The sequence below is a fragment of the Hemitrygon akajei genome, chromosome 20, assembly GCF_048418815.1.
Source record: "Hemitrygon akajei chromosome 20, sHemAka1.3, whole genome shotgun sequence".
Taxonomy (NCBI): Eukaryota; Metazoa; Chordata; class Chondrichthyes; order Myliobatiformes; family Dasyatidae; genus Hemitrygon; species Hemitrygon akajei.
In genome coordinates, this window is record NC_133143.1 from 26825105 (window position 1) to 26840925 (window position 15821).

General features: G+C 42.1%; 1 protein-coding gene across 4 annotated transcripts in view; it reads right to left on the reverse strand.

Moving 5' to 3' along the window:
* Positions 1–15821, reverse strand: part of LOC140713658 (dyslexia-associated protein KIAA0319-like) — a 76095-nt gene that overhangs the window by 51729 nt on the left and 8545 nt on the right. For all 4 annotated transcript variants that reach the window (XM_073024025.1, XM_073024026.1, XM_073024023.1 and 1 more), the window contains exons 2-3: positions 15271–15401; positions 4978–5738 (exon numbers count right to left, since the gene is read on the reverse strand). In XM_073024025.1, the coding sequence (XP_072880126.1) occupies positions 4978–5738; positions 15271–15322 (813 nt within the window). In that variant the 5' untranslated portion in view covers positions 15323–15401. The remainder of the gene's footprint in view (positions 1–4977; positions 5739–15270; positions 15402–15821) is intronic.

Genomic DNA, 15821 nt, shown 5'->3' on the forward strand with positions numbered 1-15821 from the left:
ACTGTTTTTGACTCCATACATGGCTTCTTGCATCCAGGCCGGAAGGCCTCACGAAACTAGCTGCACTAAAGTTTGTGTGGCACGGCCTTCAACAGGATGTGCTTGATTGGACTGTAGCTTGAGTGGAGTGCCAGCGGACAAAAATAAACCATCATGTTCAGGTGACATTGGCGCCTTTAGAGATCGCTGAGCAACAGTTCGACTGTGTCAATGTAGACCTTGTTGGTCCCCTTTCCTCCCCTCCCCTCCCCCTGCGGTTTCACTTACTTTCTTACCCTGGTGGCCAGAGTTCATTCTACTAACATTAACAACGGCCGCAGACGTGGCTCGGGCATTCATCAGCACCTGTGTAGCTCAGTTTGAAACTGCATCTGATATTCCCTCTGACTGTAGTCCCAATTCATCCCATACCTGTGGGCTGCAATGGCCCAGCATGTCGGCATTGGGCTACATCGCACCACGGTGTATCACCCACTGTCCAGTGGTGTATGTGAGCAGTCTCACCGCTCCTTAAAGGCTGCTCTGAGGGCTCCCCTGGCCAAAGAGTGTTGGCATGGTCATCTGCCATGGATCCCACTGGGGCTGCAGTCGTCCATGACAGAGTTGGTATACAAGCTGCAGTTACAAGTGCCAGGTGATTTCATTCCTGATGGCACAACTGCCCGGTCAGCCTCTCGAAAGCATTCCACCCTCCTCACTAAATAAAATTCCTTTTCTCCTGTTCCTGCCTCCCATCATGACGTACAGCACTCTTGAGTTTCTGTTGCCCTGCATTCTGCCTCCTTTGTTTTAGCTGCCATGACGCACACCAACATCTCCTTGGGCCACCTTACAATGGCCCGTTCTGCATTTTGAAATGGGGAGAAAAGTCTTTTATCACAGATAAGAAGGGTAAGCGTGAACATATTTTGGTAAATCACCTTAAGGCAGCCCACCAAGATTTGGAGTATTCCCCTGCCATACCCCTGACGTCACAACGTGACCATGAGCGTGTCAACGCACTTCCAGATGAGCCAGAGGCACCTGCGGTTCCTCCACCCATGGAACACAGGACCCGAGTCGGGCAGCTCCTCTGAGCTCCAGACAGGTTCACCATGTTGGTTTTAGTGAATTCGGAGGGGGCCTGTGTAGGCTAATATAATTGAGATGGGGTTTTGCTTTAAGAGGCTGGTCTGACAGTATGACATTGTTACATAAAGATTTTTAGCGCGCTTTTGTTTTGAGGTTTTGGTGTTCAATAAAATGTGTTCCGGGTTTCATTAAGCATAAAACACCACACTTTGTTTTATTTGCGAAAACCTTGCGGCCAGATCAGAAGATTATGGCTTTATATGTCAATCAGGAACTTAAGTTCTAAAGTCTAGGCTGACATTTGGGTGTAGTATTGGAAGTTCTCCAAATGTCCTGGTCCAGTTTTGTGTTGTTTTGGGGAAATAATATGCCATCTGTCTCTGCAATACAACATCAACTACAGTTTGAAAGTATTTCTTTGGCTTTAGTGGAAGGTTACAAGGGACATGAAATACAAACAATAAAATTGCAGGTGATGGACTACACAATATCACAACCAGAACATGCTGGGAAAAAATCCCTTTTTAGATTTTATTGCAACACGGACAAAATGCTGGAGAAGCTCAGCAGGTCAGGCAGCATCTGTGGAAATGAAAAAAGTCAATGTTTCAAGCCGGTGGGGGGGGGGGGGGGGGAAGACACCAGATAAAAAAGGAGGGGGAGGGGAAGGAGATAGCTAAAAAGTGATAGGCGAAGCCAGGTGGGTGGGAAAGGTAAAGGGCTGAAGAGGAAGGAATCTGATGGGAGAGGAGAGTGGACTGTAGAAGGAAGGGAAGGAGGTGGAGACCCAGGGGGAGGTGAGAGGCAGGTGAGAGGCGGTAAGAGGCCAGAGTGGGAATAGGAGGGAAATTTTTTTTACCAGAAGGAGGAGTTGACATTCATGCCATCGGGTTGGCCTCATCATGACACTAGAGGAAGCTGTGGACCAACATGTCGGAATGGGAATGGGATTCAGAATTAAAATGCTTGGCCACTGGGAAGTTCCACTTTTGGCAGACAGAGAGGAGCTGCTCCCCGATTTACGACACGTCTCACCAACGTACAAGAGGCCACATCGGGATCATCAGATACAAGAGGCAACCCCAGCAGGTTCACAGGTGAGGTGTTGTTTCACCTGGAAGGGCTGTTTGCAGCACTGAATGGGGGTGAAGGAGGAGCTGAATGGATCACTGTGGTCACTTTAGTTTCATTGTTGCTGTGGAAGCAATTAGAGAGTTGGTTGGGCGATACCAAACACAATGCAATGCTCAGTGAAGCAGAGGCTTGAATTTGTAATCCTACATTCACAGCTTCAGTGCTTCTATCATTACACTGTGATAACAATTAAATAATCCACCTTTAGGTGTATTGTGAGGTGCACATATCTGACAACACTTGGAGAATTCCCTTTTTAGAGAGAGTAGATGGCTGTTTAGGTCAGTATCTTAACCTCCAAGTCTGAACCACATACTCAACTGGATGCGTTCAGTTTTCCCAATTATGTAACCATAACTGCGTGCCACTACTGAACTTTTGTTGTGGTGCAGTTTAATATCTGGATTTGGGGCAACTTCATTAAATGGAATCATTTTTACATTTTTAATTTACTACCATTTCCTAGAGTGGATTATTGTTGATAGGAAAGGTAGTAATAAGTATACTGAACATAAAAGAGAAGGTTGGCAAGTTTAGGAAACATCTATGAAGAGCAAAACAGAATTAACATTTCAGGCCACACTGGGCAGGGTTTCCACCTGAGACATCAATTCCTCTCCAACTGCAGATGCTGCTCAACCCTCCGAGTTGCTCCAGCAGATGGTTTGTTGCTTCGCATTTCCATCTGATGTCCTTTCATCAGAACTAGGGGGGGTGGAAATTGGGAATGGAGTTACAGAAAGGCAGGAATAGTGTGAGAGGACAAAGGGAATGTCCAGGACTGGGTGGAGACCAAGAGAGTCTAAATGAATCAAGTAATGATGGAACTACCAACAGAGGGAGGTAACAAAGGCTGGTTAATTGTGCAAAATCTCCCCGAAGGAGATGAAAAAAAGCCCAAAAAAAGAGCAAGAGAGAAAAATAAGGAAAAAGAATTGAACTAGAACTCTGAAATAATGAAATGCAAAGGCCTGCCAATACTGGAAATCTAAAATTAAAATCTGAATATCAGACATGCAGCAACTGTGAAAATTAAAACACAGAGCAAATGTTACCAGTTTATGACCTTTCATCAGGACCCGGCAGACTGTTGTCAAATTCACTGTTAAGCCCAGTAACGTGACTTGACAGAAGATGGATAATGTACTTGAGCTTGTACTGAGCTTCAATGAAACATCGCAAAGGAGCCAAAGACAGAGAGGTTCTGGGTGAGATTGGGTTGCAGGCAACTGGAAACTCAAGGTCACCTCTGCAGATGGAACAGATGGCCATCCAGTCCACGTTTGGCTCCTGCAGTGGAGATACCACTATGGCTACCAAATGTAGCACTCCAGACTTGAAGAGGAACAAGGGAGCTGCTGTTGGTACATAAACAAACCATCATCATTGTCTCTCAGTCAGCAATACTGTATCTCTTGGTCTCCATCCTATCACAAGTATTACCTTTGTTCTCTCACTTCCCCCTCCTCTCCAACTTTGGATGTCTAATTTTTTTCTAGCTTTGATGAAAAGTCAGGATCCAAAGCACTAACTGGTCCTCTTTCCATGCGAAGGATCTCGACCCAAAATGTTGACTGCTTCTTTCAACAGATGATGCCCAGCCTGCTGAGTTCATCCAGCTTTTTTGTACTCCTTGATTTGACCACAGCATCTGTAGTGTACTTTGTGTTTCCTCTTTCAATAGACAATAGACAATAGACAGTAGGTGCAGGAGTCGGCCATTCGGCCCTTCTAGCCAGCATCGCCATTCACTGTGATCATGGCTGATCATACACAATCAGTACCCCGTTCCTGCCCTCTCCCCTTATCCCTTGACCCCGCTATCTATAAGAGCTCTATCTAACTCTCTCTGAATGCATCCAGAGACTTGGCCTCCACTGCCTTCTGGGGCAGAGCATTCCACATATCCACCACTCTCTGGGTGAAAAAGTTTTTCCGCATCTCTGTTCTAAATGGCCTACCCCTTATTCTTAAACTGTGGCCTCTAGTTCTGGACTCACCCATCAGTGGGAACATGCTTCCTGCCTCCAGTGTGTCCAATCCCTTAATAATCTTATATGTCTCAATCAGATCCCCTCTCATCCTTCTAAATTCCAGTGTATACAAGCCCAGTCACTCCAATCTTTCAACATATGACAGTCCCGCCATTCCGGGAATTAACCTTGTGAACCTACGCTGCACTCCCTCAATAGCAAGAATGTCCTTGCTCAAATTTGGAGACCAAAACTGCACACAATACTCCAGGTGGGGTCTCACCAGGGCCCTGTACAGCTGCAGAAGGACCTCTTTACTCCTATACTCAATTCCTCTTGTTATAAAAGCCAGCATACCAATAGCTTTCTTCACTGCCTGCTGTACCTGCAGGCTTGCTTTCATTGACTGATGTACAAGTCTGCTGATAATAGTCATAGCTGATAATAGTAATGCTGATAATAGTTTCCATAGTCTGCTGATAATTTTCAGCATTCTGTTTATGAAATCAATCCCCAGCATCTGAAATATAATTTTGCTTTTCCTTTCTACTTTCGGGAGAACTTCCCTAAAGCACACTAGAGCACATGGGAGAAATGTCAGTTCTGTCCCAGTGCCACCCCAAACTTCTCCTTTCCTCTGATCATATGCTTACATACCCCTGGAACTTTTGCGTTAGACCTAGAAGTTGATTACCACTGGGTATTTCTGCAATAATTAGTACACAGCATTGAAAGCCATAGGGGGCGGGGAGAAACATTGAAAATAAAATTAAAACAATGGCGAGATTCAACAACCTACCTCTTGGATGCCATTTTTAGTTTCATTTGAACTGTGCTGAAGATCTTCTTTACGCACCGCCTCCAGTGGGAGAAACGTCGCAGTATCTTTTGCCTCCTCCTTTGTCTCATCGTCCCACTCTTCTAGCTGAGATCCATTCCTTGGAGCAGCCACGTCTAGAGGAACCCTGCCGTGAATTCCAGCTGACTTAACCTCCTCATTTTTATCACCGAGCTTACCAGTGGTCACTGGAGACACATTGAGATCATATTTGGAGTCCCACATAAACCAGCCTTGTGAACCACGTATCGGTTCCTGATCCTTGCTGGAATCCTGTAAATTCCCACCAGTAATGGGCATTTCCTTGTCATTTCCTGTGGAATCTGCTGCTATAGCATCATCGAAGCTCAGGTGTTTCGCATAGAGATCTTCCAGATTACTGTCCCTCTCCATTGAAGTTGCTTCTTCCTGCATCCCCATGGAATATCCCTTGCTTTTGTAAGAAGCTGCCTGCATGCTCGACCTGCGCACAAAGGTTAAGTAAGACTCCATGGTGCTGGTCTTCTTTGGTTCACATTCCTCCACATTCTGACAGCTCAAAATGTAACAATGACTCTCAAACATCCAAGCCAAGTCACAGTCAGGGAAGTCACAGCAAGCTGATACGCATTCAGACATCGAAACCGCCAGCGGAACCCTTAGGATTTTGGCCGTCTTCAGGTTGGGAGAAACTATAGCATCCGAATAGCGAATTGTTTCACTGCAATAATCTGAAAGAGTCCCTGTGAAAATATTATAAGCCACAGCTGAAGTGACATTGAATATTGTTAAAGACTACATGTGTACAACAGCAGAAAGAAACGTGCTTGACACCTTGGTTCTGAAATTACACCAGCAGGGTATCACAGGGATGCATGGTTGGTACTTACTCAAACTTTTCAATCATGCATAAAAAGCACAGACTTACATTTGCATCCTATATTCCCATCCCAAACCATCTAGGATCTATGAAGCACCTTCGGGTTAAGGAAATGTACCGCAGGTAGAGCATAGACCCATGAGATAGATACCAGTTAGCTGAGGAATAAGTACTGGCCAGGCCACACTGCTTTCAATGGAGCCAGGGAATTATCTGCAAAGACCCAATAAAATACCCAATTCCTCTGAACATTTCATCCAACACTACGATTAAGAGGGCTGTGAATCTTCCAAAATCTCCAACTCACAGGGCTTTGGATATTCAGTCCTTGAGTATACTTAGAGCTGAGATACAAGGAATAGACAAGGAACATTGGCTAGAAGTAGTTAACTCACTATTATAAAATTACTCCTGACTTCTGGTTCACATTCAGATTTATCACATGAAACATACAGTGAAATGTGTCATTTGCATTAACAACCAACACACCCAGGAATATGCTGACGGGCACAATTGAGAACCCACATAACTTAACCCTGTTTTGATTTCCTTGTTGTCTTTCATATGTAGAGCAGTTCTCCAGGGGTACATTCTTTGCTAGTCTCTGCACCAAACCTTGTGCCCAACATCCTCTGAAGCACCTGATAAAGTTTTAAGGGAATTGGGGGATTCTCAGATTCCTTTAAATAATGGGTTAAGGTAGAAGGGCAACCAAGGTGGATTCATCGAGCCAACTGTAAACCCGTCATTAAGGAAGTGGAAGAAATGGAGGGGGAATAATATCATGATGACTGTACTAATGTTACTTTTTGTACTATGTACCCCAAGTCTCCAAACAGATACTTTCCTTTCTCTGTGCCACACAAATGCAGAACAAATAAGGCAGTCGGTTTGTTGGGTATGTGCCAGGTTACCCCAGCATGCTGAATCAGGAATGCCCTTGGAAGGAGTACCTTTGAATAGTAGTGAGATGTTATCTGTGCGATTTATGAATTATTTGAGTAAATCCTCAGACCCATTTATGGATCGATGGTGGATATCAGGATGTAGAACAACCCAGAATTGTGGGAGTCTGTTTTAAGGGAAGCCATTTACGAATACCTACTGAGAGACCTTCTATAGATTTGCCCTTACTCTGAGTAAGGTAAATAGAACCTGTTATTGCCGTACTGGAGGAATAGAGGAAACATTTTTGGGAAATAGCTCGTGTACAGAAATTAGGATTAATCCCCCTCTGTACGCTGTTAATGGAACTTATTGGGTATGCAGTAAGAAGGCATATCCAAGGCTCTCAGGGCCTTATGATGACAAGGGAACTATCACGGCGAGAAATTGCGCAGGATGTTGCTACTTAGCTTATGTAGTACCCTCTATATATTCATTAGCCAACATTTCTCATCATACTCAGCTAGAACAAAATAAGAGAGGAATTACGGAAAGAGAGAGATTTTGGATGATAGCTTTTCCTTCCTATGGGACAGCCCGAAATTCGCGAGAAGTGATCAAGCTGGCAGCTGCATTAGAGCAGTTGGCAAATAGTACTGCTAAGGTTTTAACTGATGTCCAGACCCAGATTAAGGATTTAACTACTGAAATAGTAGCTCTGAGGATGGTAGTTTTACAGAATAGGATGGCATTGGACTTATTGCTAGCAGAGAAAGGAGGAACATGTGCTGCCATAGGAAAGGAATGCTGTTCTTATATTCCAGATGAGGCTTCAAGTGTTACAGATCTATCTCAGCATACACTCGGGAAATCCAGAAAATTCAGGGAATTGGAGAAAAGATGCATGGGTTTACCAATGGTAAGGGAACTGGCCATGGCCTTTTTAACATTTTTGGAGACTTCTGAGGAATGCTTCTGCATGTAGCTATGATAATAGTTTTAATTATAACCATAGTAATTCTTATAAGATGTGTTAGTCCCCTTCTTATAACTTGTTGTAAACGTGATGGATTACTTTAAATTTTATCATCAAATGATAAAAAGGAGAGAATGATAAAGTTTTAAGGGAATTGGGGGATTCTCAGATTCCTGTAAATAATGGGTTAAGGTTGAGTACTGACGGTGTCGGTGTATTCTGGTTTGTGAATGGCTACAGCATGTTTAAGATGATGTCTCACAGCTGCTTCTTTGGAGCGAGATAAGGGTTAAAGCTCACACAGATCCACAAAAAACATCTTCTGAATTTTCACACCTTTTGGTTTCAACGAAAAGCAGTTGCTGATGGAGATAAGACAGGACATCCCTTTCTTAATTAAAGCTTAAATTTGGTGGCGTCTCTTATCTAAGTTATTAAGTTTTGCTCTATTTGAGTAACTGGAATGTCTATCGAACTGATTGTTCTTTTGTATCGGTGGCCTTATAAACTGTAACAATTCTGGAAGTCGGGCAGTGAACTTGTTTGAACCGCCAGAGGGATAAGAACGCCTCTTCCCCTGATGTCGGGACCAAGTTCCCTCACTGGCTGAGCTCAAAGAAATAAACTGGTGAAAAGATAAGTAACGATTTTTTTGTGCTGTGGTCATTTGGTCCAGCGATTTTAAGTTTACGTACCAAACAACTGGAGCTTTACAACCACCCAACCCTTAAAAATCCTGGAGGTGTGCATGCACGTGCACCGGATGTTAAATGTTAACTTCTTGGTCTATTTTAAAACATGCTTAAAACTCATTACTTGTCTCATCACTTTAAGAGGAGTTTTGTTCAAGTTCATCCAGGAGAAATAGGCTGCCATCTTATTCAACTCCATGTAACATTTGCCCCTTCTCTCAATCCTTTCTATCTACTAAATACGTTTATATAAAATTGGAGATTACAATGGATTTCCAGCTCATTCTCTGTTGATAAACACCATAATTTAGTAATGTTCTTTTCTATTCTACTACATTAATATTTCATATTTCACATTATTGTAATTCTTTAATAGCTGATTGCAGTTTTAATTCTTCCCTAAATCTTGGGCATTTCCACCAAAAGTATGAACTTTCATAATTGCAATATATCCCAAGGTGTTTTATAGCCAATTATATTGAGCTGGGTAACAAAGCAGAACCATGAAAGCCTATTCATGCTCCACAGAATCCCACAGAGGGCGGCGTTATAAATAGCTATATCATGTGTTTGTTCCATTAGCTGAATGTTAGATATTGGCCAGAGAACTGGGAATCAAAATAAGAAATTGCACAATAGGGACTTTAAGTGCAAGTTTAATTATCCAGCCACTCAAATCAAATAAATCGGCATTAACTGGACCAGACTTTAAAAATAAATTAAACTCTGTTTGTCATGGTCGCTGTACTTCAACAACCCTCCCCATATGGCAAAGTGGAGATCTGATCTCCACTTTAGAGCCTTCAAAGGCACAGAGAGAATTTCACACTTAACGAGAACAAGACATTGTGCTTGCCTCAGCTACTATAGATTTCCAATCCCATTTCGAGCAAAGGATAGGCGTACAAAGCAGATTTCAGACAGGTTCACTCCCTAGAAAAACAGTGCAGAGATTACTATTGAAAAGAAAACCAGAGCTTTTTATTAAACTTGATTATAAAAACAATTCTCAACAAACTTATCAAACTGCCTTTACTTCAAGTGTTTTTTGGCTGATAAGGCTGAAAGGATTTACTGTGCACCTGAACATAACTTTTCAACAATGGGATAGGTCCTCAAAGCACTAACATTTCAAATCAAACATTGTGGTTTATGAATACTTCATAAAAATAAATTTAGTGCACAACAGCGGTGAGTAAAATGGGGAAAAAAATTAAACATAACTTGGTAAAAAGTAAAATGCTTATTTGTAGCTATATAACAGGGCTGAGAATTATAATGCAATAACCCGTTGTCAGGAAGTGCCTTTTGCTATTACAGGTAGTATAAGTCAGTATCTCATTCTTTGTTTTAATAAAAGGGTGGTAACCCATATGCGATTATTTGCAAAGCAAATTGAGAACACAGCCGTGTTACATCACTTGCACATAAAAACCTGTGTAGAGCCAATATTGTCTCATTAAGTCAGCACAAGTTACCCGTGAAAAAGGCTTATCAATGAATTATTGAACTAGGTGCTTGGTAGTGTATAGGCTTTGTTCATGGACCAGCAGAGGCCTGAACAAGATAAGCCACAAATTCAAATTTAATATTTTTTAAGTAGAGAAAGTATCAGCTAAGTAGTATAATAACAGAAAAGGTGTAAGAGTATTTTAAGTCTAATTTGCTGATGTACATTCAGAATAGAAACTTGCCACCAAGACATATTTTGTTTTATTTAGAGATACAGCGTGGAATTAGCCCTTCCGGCCCATTGAGACGCATCAACCAACAACCCACCTGTTTAACCCCGGCCTCATCCCAGGACACTTTACAGTGACCAATTCACCCACCAACCAGTACGTCTTTGGACCATGGGAGGAAACCGGAGCACACGGAGGAAACCCACACTTTCAGAGGAAGGACATACAAACTTCTTACAGGGAACACCGGAATTGAACTTTGAATGTGAAGGCCCCAAGCTGTAGTAGCAACTCGCTGACCACTACACTACAGCGGTACCTAGGCAATCCACGGCTTTTTAAAATACCAATTCCTTTAAGTTTCTCTCTGCAGTCACCTGGTGGCTTTATTGGATATATCACAACCATCTGCAGGGAAACTGGAGTACAAAGTCATTCCCACCAATAATGCCTACAATTCAAGATGAATGAGCAATAAAAAGTTTTCCCATTTCTAGACTTTGTCCATTTACTATATTTCATTTTAATGTGAAGGATTTTCAAACCTTGGCTATTGAATGGTTCAAGTGGACACCTACACAGTTAGCCATTCAAACACTACTGTCACGAGGCAGCTTTTCCTTTCTATGTACTTTCCATAATGCATCATGTTGAGAATAACGTACTTTACCTTCTATGTTGGACCTTGTGTATCTGAAAATAAAGCCCAAAAGTTGTCTACACTTTTATGTTTGCTATTCCTATCACTCATATGGAAAGCAGCGTGAAGGGCGACTATTAAAGGGAGCTCAGAACCAATTGATCGATGAAAACAAAATTCCAACCCGTTTTCTCACTATGGTGCACTGCATAAGACCATAAGACATAGGAGCAGAATTAGGCCATTCAGCCCATTGAGTCTGCTCCGCCATTCCATTCATGGCTGATCCAGGATCCCACTCAACCCCATACATCTGCCTTCTCGCCGTATCCTTTGATGCCCTGACCAATCAGGAAACGATCAACTTCCGCCTTAAATATACACACTCAATGGCTGTAAAATGATTATGTGAGTAGGATCCAAAATTCAGAATATCATGCATAATTTTCAAAAGCTCCGCGTCATGCAAAAATCAGGACAATGCTGCCCTTCTTTCACAGAGTGCCATTTTAATTACAGTAACACCAACTTTACCATGTCTTCTTTCGATTAATCTGTGCATTGTCTCATACCAGGAGGACAGCCTCAACTCTCACTCTCGGAATTTTGCTCATGACCTTATCAAATGATAATCTCCCTTCCAATGTGGCTATTGAGGAACTCAGGGAAGAGAATATTGATGGAGACAAGGAAGTACAAACGCTGGAAAATGGGGCAACAAACAAAATGGTGGAGGAACTCAGTGGGTGAGGCAGGATCTGTGGAGGGAAGTGGACAGGTCGTCTGCCAATCAAGTGGACCAGTTAAGTGGTCACGAGAGTTAAGGCTAATAAAATAGCTTGCATAAAAGATTGGCTGATTGATGGATAATAGTACAGAGATAAATCGATCATCTTCAGTTTAACAAACTGTAACTCCTAGTGGGTCTCACAGCTCAGTGCTGGAGCCTCCACAATTGGACAAGAAATGTATAAAGCTGCAACGCAGTTACAGTGAGTCTTGAAGGTAATAACTGAAAAATCACATTCCGTGCAAGGGGAACAGAGTACAGAAGAGGTTCAAATATATGAGTAATGGCCGGACCAAACCAGAACTCCAGAACTCTCTAATCTCTGGTAGCCACTCCCCTTTTCCTCTCCTTGCCCCCACTCAATCTTTCCTTATTCTGGTGCTCTCACCTCTTCTCATCTTCACCCCCACCCTCACAAACTGCCCACCACCTCCTTCCCTTTATCCTCTCTTATCAAATTTCTTCTTTTTCAACCCTTTGCCCCTTCTACCCCTCATCTCTTAGCTTCTCACTTCATTCCCTTTCATGCCCCCACCCCTACCCACCTGCCCCTCTGCACCTCTGAGGCATTTCAGCCGGTTGAACAGTGAAATATTCTACAGACTGGGTCTATAACCACGTTGTGTAGAAATATAAATCCTATTGATCTATCTCAGATCCTAAGGAAGTTCAGCAAGCTAGATGTTGAAAGGTTTCCCCTGGTGGAGGATATCACTTTAGACTAGTCAGAGTGGCCATTTAAAATGGAGATGAAGAGAAAATGATTCTCTTGCTTGGCTCGGAAACCTTAGAAATTCTCTAACACAGGCAGAAGTGTTGGGACATTAAACATATTCAGGGCAGAAATAGAGATACTTTTTGGATTCAGGGAATCAGGAGTGTGTGGGGATCAGCCAGTATATATGTGAGATCTGGACAGTAATAGTCTTTATCACTGTGGAGGGCAAGTCATTGAATATACTTAAAGCAGCAATTTCTGCTCTTATGAATTATGGACATACTGAAAGATTGAACAGCCTTGAATATCTACACGGCTTACCTCTTGTTCCTATTACTTTTAAATATTAGTATCTGAACTAACAGCAAGTGCACCCTCCAACTACTTACACCAAATGCATTTCTGACAGGAAATAGGGGAAACTAAAGTGCATCGGAGATCATGGAAACGTACAGGAGCGACATGCCAATTATACTTGCCTGCTATCAGTGCGGTTATAGCACAATACAACACAGTTACTGAGCATCGGGAAACGGGTCCAAGTGGAGAGGCTGAAACTTCAGTACAGCAATTCCATGCTGTCAACTTTAATTTGACAGAGAACTCGGACACCTTGTCAGGGGTTAACATTAACTCAGCACTAGCCCTTCCACCACTGAATGAGTTTGACCTCAAGATCACCACAAGAACAAGCTCAAAATCCAAGCTGAGTGTAACATCGAAAAAGACATAATCTTCCAGACAACTAAATGCTGGCTCTTCTCTTAGACGGACATCAAGTATGGAGAGATTCTGCTTGGCCAAAATTTATCCTGATGACTTGAAATGCTCAATGAAATGTCTCAATGTTCCACAGCAAAGCAAATCTTTTTAAAAAGATGGCAAAGGCAATTCTTCCATTAGCTCAATTAGCTTATCAACTGCCCGCACAGTGCAGAACAGGAAGGAGCCAGGTTCAAATCCCCTATCTGCGCAGCACAAACAACACTACCATGGGAACATCAACAATACAAAATCAGCCTCAGCGTCCCTAGGTAATAAATAAAGAAAAAACAGCCAGCAATGTTTTCCTTGTTGTACCAAGCCCATGGTTGTGAGTGCAAGCATACGAAACATCAACAAATCAGGCCCCTGCTTTCAAGATCAATCCACTGTCAACACACAGCACGGAGGTCCACATGTTATTGTGTACAAGGTGCAGGACAAAGGCCAAAGCATCAGTGTATATCCGGAGTGTGTTCATCAGTGGAGTCAGTTTTATCAGCAGAGTCAAACATCTTTCATTTTCAAACGTTCCACAAGCTATGGTTCCTTAAGTTTGTTACAGGCGGGGTGGGAGTAGGGATCAGCTCCCACTACCTATTAAATGTTCCCCATGGTTTGTGTCTCAAACAGCCTCTGACAAACAAGTCCAGCTCCTGGCCTTCGCATGAGGTTTAGATGCTGAGCCCGGCGGGACAGTTTCTACTCACAGAAAAAGGGGCAAAGGTAGGTTACTGCTTTGGGCAGATGGGGCTCATCAGCTGTGACTGGCGGCTCATCTAGCAGAAGGAAAACTCAGATCTCAAACCCCCGCTGCCTTGCGGCTATACACACACATAGAGAAGCCTTCAGGAGTAAACCCAGAGGAAATTCCGGAGCTGGAATCCCTACGTTGAGTTCATCTCTGACCGGCAACTCCTCTGGTGCCAGCCTACATTGGTCTCTGCCGTTCCTTTGGGTAAACCAGCTGCATAGAGAAGGCGAGCCTGCTGCGTGGGCAACAGCTTGCTCTCCATCTCATACTGTCCTGGCTTGCAAACTGGTTTGATACAGCAGGGATGCAACAGCCATGGTCAACCCCGCCCAATGGAGGGCCTCAACAATCTTAAACTCACATGGATCAATACCGGATTCGGGAGAGGATTTTGAATAGTGCCATATGGAAAGGACAGGAAATTGCAACTAATTTATCAGCTGATAGAGGTAGGATGGATCAACTGTAAGATTCCAAGAATTCTAGAAAGGGTTGATGAGATTTAGAAATCAGTAGTGGGAAAGGTTCTGTGTATGTGCTTCACAAAGCTCTTTGTTTCTTTTTGTAATTTATTTTTTATTGAAGTTCATCATCAAACAAACATTTCCATAAGATGTATTTCAGACATTGTACCTATATATCATATAATCATATATATCACAAATCTCCACGATTTATCAAACTGAGGTACACACTTACAGTAAAGAGTGGAAAGAAAAAACAAGCAAAAGGAAAGAACTATGTACAAGAAGGGAGTGATTTTTTTTAACAACATATTCACTGACTTGTGAGAATAAAATCAGGCCTATGAGGTGTTATGTAGTTAAACCATTTTTCCCAGTATGAATCAAATTGTTCCAAATTGGATAAAATTCTCTTACATTTGATTGGATTTAATAGCCCATTGACATTAAAAGAAATGAATTTTACCTTGTCCTTAGCCATCTGTATTTCTCTGTCAATGTATCATTGAAATTAGAATAAAACAATTGATCTACTCCCTGAACAAATAAGAACCAAGAAATGCAAATATATAACAAAAATGGCAATGAACGTGTGATTCCAAGGCTGAGGTCTCTAGTAGATGATCCTGCGTTGAGCTAGAGGAAATGTCTAGCTCTAACTCCTCCTACTTGTGAATTGAGGGCCCCCATTGCAGTATTCATAAAAGTCAGTGAACAAATCCATTACACAGAAAAGATTTCCCTGTGTACTCCTCATATATATACACACACATATATTACATACATATATTTTTTTTTCTCATTTTGGTGGGGGGAAAAGGAGTAAGAGAGCGAATAAAGAATAACAACTTAGCTCTTTGTTTCAAGAACAGCATAGGCAGAGGCAGGATCACTACAGAGGAATACAGTGATCAGTTTGATTTAAATTCTGTATAATATTAAAAAGAAACTTTAAAACTTTTAAAAACCAATTAAGTCAATTCTCCATATAGACAACCAAGGCAAAACCAACCCATTGCTTCAGTGACATACCTGTTATGATGCACAACAACGCAACAGCGAGGGAAAAGCACAAGTGAATCATTTCTCATGGCACAAAACCCCAGGGCAGTGTAAAGCTTTCTTCTTTCCTTTTCCTTCCTTCAGTTGAAAATTCGGAAACACTGGGAGAGACCATACAATAGTCAAAGAACAAGTCAATAAAATCATTTATCCGGTGCTTTTAAACATTTTTTACACACAGTTGTAATAGTAGTAGTTTGCTGAAATTTTATTCCATAATATAGAAAACTAAGTCATAACAAAGTTATATTTTTAGAAATTTCTGCCTCAGAAAAAAAGTCTGGTTTGAGGTAGTGAACTTATAGTCTGACCTCTTAACTTCAGCATTGCATTTCTATAACAGGGGCATTTCCACAGCACGGCTTCTCCGTTGCAGAACTGCATCATCCAGATCATCAAAACATGTCCAGACAGAACAGTTGTCTTTTAAATATAATGGACAAGGATATATCCTCTTTAGACTTGTTGATGTTAAGCCCTTAGACGCCACAGTAGCATCGTGGTTAGCACAATGCTTTATA